A 5,789-nucleotide genomic window follows, 5' to 3' on the forward strand; every position below is an offset into this window, starting at 1 on the left:
CTCCTGTGGCGCCTCCCAGAGGGCAGGAGGGTGAAGAGTCCATGTGATGGGTGACTGGGGTCTTTGATGATTTTCCCAGCCCTTTTCAGACACCGCTTCCTGTAGATGTCTTTTATGGCAGGAAGTGGTGCTCCGGCGATGCGCTGGGCAGTTTTCACGACCCTCTGCAACGCCTTCCGGTCCGAGGCAGAGCAGTTCCCGTACCAGACTGTTATACAGTTGGTCAGGATGCTCTCCTTAGAAAGGTATTCTAAGAGCATGTTCACATGGTTGTTTTTCATGACAGTGACAGTAAATATCTACTGTACCACTTTATTTTTATAAAGCCTTACTCTACTCTCAGATTTATTCATTTTATATTCTACTGTCTAAAGCAAAAGAACATTTACTGTTACAATAACAGTAAATGTATGAAGAGATAAATGTATTTAAATTTTTTGGACTTTGGATATTTTTGACAAATATCGATTCTACCTCCAAATTCAAAATTTGTAAAGAATCAATTAATTATTTTTTAAAAGCTTTCTGGGTTGTGTTGGGTTCTGCTCAGAGGAATGCAGCTTTCTCCAAAAGGTTTGAGCTGCACTTTATTAAAAGTGCTTGTATTTGAGCTGCTCGTTTGTTAGAATAGCAATCAGTTTTAATTTCTAATTCATTTTGTTGTTTTTCAATTGTAATGGTATTCATCATTGAACAAGAAAAAAATAATCCACCCTGTCTAAAAGAAAGTATCAAAAAATGGGTGTTAAAGAAGTGATGTAATGAGTCGCCCTCTTGTGGTGGGTTTGATTTGTGATTAGATGTTTAATGTCAGGAAGATGGGTGCATGATCACTATGAGCAGATTGTTGCATTTACTTACTTGCTGTGAGATAAAATTACTGAGGAAAAGTTCTGAAGGAAAGAGGACAAGTAAGTGTCTTCTCTGGAAGAGGAATTTCTCACCTTATCCATAATTAATGTTTTTTTTATTATGTTTGCAAATATTATGTCTCCAGATTCTTGAACTACCGAATGAGTTTGAATGGTGAGCTAACGATAATTAGAGTCTCTAACTAGTAAACTCTGCTGAATGGCACTGTGATAAAAATTATGCATGAAAGATGGGAGTTTTTGAGAATGTGGATAGTTTAATTTTAGAATAGAGACTTTCATTTATAAACACTGGCAATCCGCCCTGTTTACCACTAAATGGTTGAGAGAATATTTTGTCATACTTGCAGATCTTTTGCTTTTTGTGGATTTGTGATGCAAACACAATTTATTTATCCTTTATGAGTGAATAACATCATCACAGGCATGACCAAAAGAAAAAAACAAGGAAAAAAACATTCTCAATTGTCAACAGTCTTTTGTCATTTTAAATTTGCCTTTTTGTATTTGATTTTTCTACATTTATTTGAAATATATCAGTTCAGGAGCGAATGTTCAGAATTTAGACTTCAAATACAGGAAATTTTATTACAGCAAGTTAGCGAGAGCAATGCAAAACCAAAAGCAAATAGTAAAAATCACAAAACCGTAATCAGCCTACTTCAGCTATACTGAGCTAGTTAACCTTCTCTGAGCTAATGCTGATTTTGTTCTTGTCTTTTGTGAGGAGAGGTTTGAGAAAGGATGAGCATGTCTGGATCCAAAGATGCACTTATCCCAGTGTTCCTAGTTGATGATAATTACTCAACAGGGAAGCAGCACATAATCCAATTTTTCATTTATATATTGATAAAACGTATTCTTCTATTTATCTTTTAATAAAGAACAAAAATGTTTTGTAATTAGAAAAAAATTTAAAGACTATTTTGCCTCAGTCAAAATCAGCATCACTCAGACTTTAAGCTCAATTTAAGATGAATATGACATAAAAACACAAAGAAATCAATCAGAATCAGAGAAGAAAAGAAGACCAAATCAATCAGTGTCACCAACGAATGTGTTCTTAACACAGACTGCTACATATAAAATCATTTTTCTACTCAATGTGATTAATGGGAGGGATGAGGAGAGGTGCAGAGTTTTTGCCATTGTCGTTATTACAGGGATTGAAGTATGGGTAGAGTTTCTCAGTGAAGGAGCAGCCAGTAAAGGAGTAGATAAGAGCTGCTGCATCTATATCATAAAAGGAAACCACACCCTCCTCGTAATCTACAAACACTCCCACCTTCTCAGGACCAGACGGACGACAGACACAGACATCATGTTCATCGAGAGCTTTGTACTCATTTCCATTTCTCAGCACTACAGTCCAGAATCCATCCTCGGGACTAAGAGTCATTATTTTCTTCCTGTCGATCGACTCTCTGGCCACTCCCAATTCCCAGTCAGTCTTTCTTTTAACTTGAGCCTCATAGTAAAATCTGCCTGAAGAGAAACTCTGCTTTCCTAAAACACAAACACAGTAAGAAAATCTCTCCGGGTTGTCAGGAAGATTGTGCTTTTCATCTCCATGATTCACTTGTTTTCCATCATCAGACAAGATGAGCTCAGGATGTGCTGTATCAGCATCAAGACTCACATCCACAGCATACTGCTGGACCCTCCTCAGCTCAGCCTCAAACAGCTTCTTCATTTCTATCCTCAGTGTCTCCTCCAGCTGAGCCACAGCTCTCATCACAGTCCCCTCATACGTTGGTGGAAGGACGATGACCTCAGTCCAGTCCTTGGTAGGTGGAACAGCTTTCAGAGATGAGAAGCTTTGAATAAAGTGGAGGTGGTCTTCAGAGCATATTAGATTCGTCACCTCAGAGCTCCTCTTCTTCAGCTCTGAGATTTCCTGTTCCAGCTCTTTGATGAGACCTTCAGCCTGTTTCTCTGTTGTTTCCTGTTTGTCTTCTATCTCCTTTATGACCTTCTTCAGGCCTTTCTCAATAAACTCCTTCAGAACAGTGAAGATCTGAACACCTTCTGTTTTCTGTTTGTCTGCAGCATCTTTACTCATCTTCACTGACTCATTGATCTCCTGAATCTTCTGTCGTCTCTTCTCGATCATTTGCTGAATTTCATCATCCATTTTCCTCAGCTCTGTCTTCTTTTCTTCAGATTCTTCTCTCAGAGGTACAAACTCATGAGTCTTGTGGTCTAAAACAGAGCAGAGCGTGCAGACACTTGTCTGATCGGTCTTACAGAACAGCTCCAGATGTTTATCGTGCTTCATACACATCCTGCCTTCCAGGTTCTCCACAGGCTCAATCAGCTGATGTCTTTTCAGACCTTTGACTGTCAGATGAGGTTCTAGGTGAGTCTCACAGTAGGAGGTCAGACACACCAGGCAGGACTTCAGGGCCCTCAGTCTGGTTCCAGTGCAGATGTCACAGGGAACTTCTCCTGGTTTGGCAGCTTGTTGCTCTGCGCTGCTCCTCTTGGCTTTCTGTTGAGTTTCATCTCTGAACTGAGCAACCACCTCAGAGAACAAAGTGTTAACCTTCAACAGAGGTCTACAGTAGAAAGCCTCTTTGCACATGGGGCACTGACAAGGAGCATTTCTATCCCAGTGCTGAGTGATACACTTCTTACAGAAGTTGTGTCCACATGGTGTGGTGACTGGATCAGCGAACACATCCAGACAGACGGAGCACAGAAACTGATCTTCAGATCGCAGATTACTGGCAGCAAACATATCTGCACTCTGGGAACAAAAGTCAAAGCATGATGAGTTAAAGTCTAACGATTTTCTGTGAGTGGTTTAGAACTGTCGAAGTGGGATCATGACAGCAATTTCAGATGAGGCAAAGAACTTGAAAAAATCTTCAAGGTATAACTATCTTATGTTGCATGGAGTCCAAAAATCACAGAATCACATCAAATAATTTAAGAGTAGAGTAATCCACTGAGAGACATCACCTGCACACTCACTTTATGTTTCTACATGTAGAGCTTACTCACTAAGTGCTGCCGTTCACTACAATCTCCTGACTGGAGGACTCACCCCGAGCTAGTTTTAGGATTTTTAGAACTGTGTTATATCAATCAGGTCTAAGAAGTTAATCCCAGGACTTTATGTTTGTTTACAAGTTTAAATAAATTTCTCATGTTATCCTGCACTGTTTCAGATGAGAGTGTGACTATGTTTGGTTTCATAACCACTTCTTTAATTCTAGTCATAGTTTAGTCCATGGAAAATCATTCATCATCTCTCTTCAGCCGTTTTTTCCGGTAAAATATCTTTAATATATTTATAAAGCCATGCATATTCTTTTTTTTACTTCACACTTCCTGGTTCTTAAGTAAGTGGGGGTGAATTGGAATTTGGCACTCTTAAAGTTTCAAGATTTTTGCAGCAACTTTTAACACTCATAACTTCATATGGATACAGGAGGAGACTGAAGCATGCCGTTTTCAGCTTTAAAAAAATTACATTCAATTGAATTCTACACTGGTGTCATGATTTTTCTGTAGCATACTTTGAGGATCAGCATCGTGGGATATCAGGATATTAATAAATTGCACCAGTTTAATGTTGGTGACGTAGAGAAACAGAAACAAGTATCGGTACCCTGTACTTTCTATGTGTTTTCTGATCATTCACTGGAGGAAACTTAAAAAAGGCAATTCTGGCTACATTTTGAAGGCTTATGTCACCATGTGGTATAGGTGGTTGCTCAGTGTTTAAGGACAACACTTTCTCAGCATCTTTTCAACAGCAAATGTTGTAAAATCCAAAATATGTGATATAATTCCAAAAAATAAAAATCAGGTCTGCTTGTCAAATGCAAACAAAACACTATGCATCATGTGTAAGCTGACAGAAAAAAAGTATCACTTTAAGAGAAAAATTAGCTGATTTTGAATTTGAATTCAACAACATTTCTGAGACTTAAAAAAAGAAGGAGAAACATTCATGAGAGTTAAGTTTAATTTAATATAGATAATTAAAACAAACCACTGTAAAAAATGTACTCTTAAAATTTTAGCACTTACAGTATAAGTGAAGTTTTGAGTTAGTGTGGCTCGTTCTGTACTCACCAGTATTTGAGTCACTTGCTTAGAAACAAAAGATGAACACTGTTTGATTTTGAGACACAAATCCAGAGCTTTCGGCTGTAGTACTGCTATTACTGCTATTACTCACACTAACATTAAGTTTCATTTCAAGAATTTGACGTTTAATTTCCTATTATTTCTCCAACTCTTCCTGCAGGTGTTTGTTAAGGTTTTGGTTCCTCTTTCAGGTCCACAGATGATTATAAAGTGCTAGAAAAATGAAGGACTTCTGATTGGCCAACATTTCGACACAGCATTATATCATAGAGATATTTTAATAAAAAGGAACGTGTGGAAGATGATTTTTTTTTTTATTAAACGAAAATGGAAAATCTCCACTAACAAAAATACCCGTCTATGTGTGGACATAGTCTTAGATGGAAACAAGTTTAAAGGGTTTTCGCTTTGCTTTCTAAATCAAGAATATCTTTTGTTACTATATCCAGGATCTTTAATCAGCCGGCGATCTGCTTTGGTGTGACTGGTCATGACAATTTTAAGACGTGTTAGATTAAAAAACTTGCTCAACAATCCCATGCTCAAAAATTCTCATCTTATAGAAAAATATTCTGTTATCATAAACTTTCCATCTGTATTTACAATTTAATCATTAAAATGTTGACAATTTGGACTTGTTTTACTCCACCTGACTCATTTATTGAGGAAAGACTGAAGATTTAGGAAAAAATCCTCTCAGTGTGCTGTGCAAAAATGCAAAACCCAACCCAAGTTTTCGCTCTCATGTATTCATTTCTAATATTGTTCATCCTAGTCCTAGTGAAAGTCTTAACATATACAGCTCTGCCTCCCATG

The 5,789-nt window shown here is 37.7% G+C and overlaps 1 protein-coding gene across 2 annotated transcripts; it reads right to left on the reverse strand.

Annotated features, from left to right (window-relative positions):
• Window positions 1-1,968: 1,968 nt before the first annotated feature.
• Window positions 1,969-3,612, reverse strand: LOC146630825 (nuclear factor 7, brain-like). 2 transcript variants are annotated; one of them, XM_085356126.1, is made up of 2 exons: window positions 3,361-3,612; window positions 1,969-3,015 (listed from the first exon to the last, which is right to left on the reverse strand). In XM_085356126.1, exons 1-2 carry the CDS (start codon window positions 3,610-3,612, stop codon window positions 1,969-1,971), a joined length of 1,299 nt encoding a protein of 432 aa, XP_085212252.1. The 2 variants fall into 2 exon arrangements, with proteins under 2 accessions (XP_085212252.1, XP_085212251.1); XM_085356125.1 differs by having other exon boundaries at window positions 1,969-3,612.
• Window positions 3,613-5,789: the final 2,177 nt, after the last annotated feature.

The sequence above is a fragment of the Diplotaxodon limnothrissa genome, linkage group LG6 (assembly GCF_057381915.1).
Source record: "Diplotaxodon limnothrissa isolate DT_005_m linkage group LG6, D_limnothrissa_male_GT1.1, whole genome shotgun sequence".
In the NCBI taxonomy this organism is placed as follows: Eukaryota; Metazoa; Chordata; class Actinopteri; order Cichliformes; family Cichlidae; genus Diplotaxodon; species Diplotaxodon limnothrissa.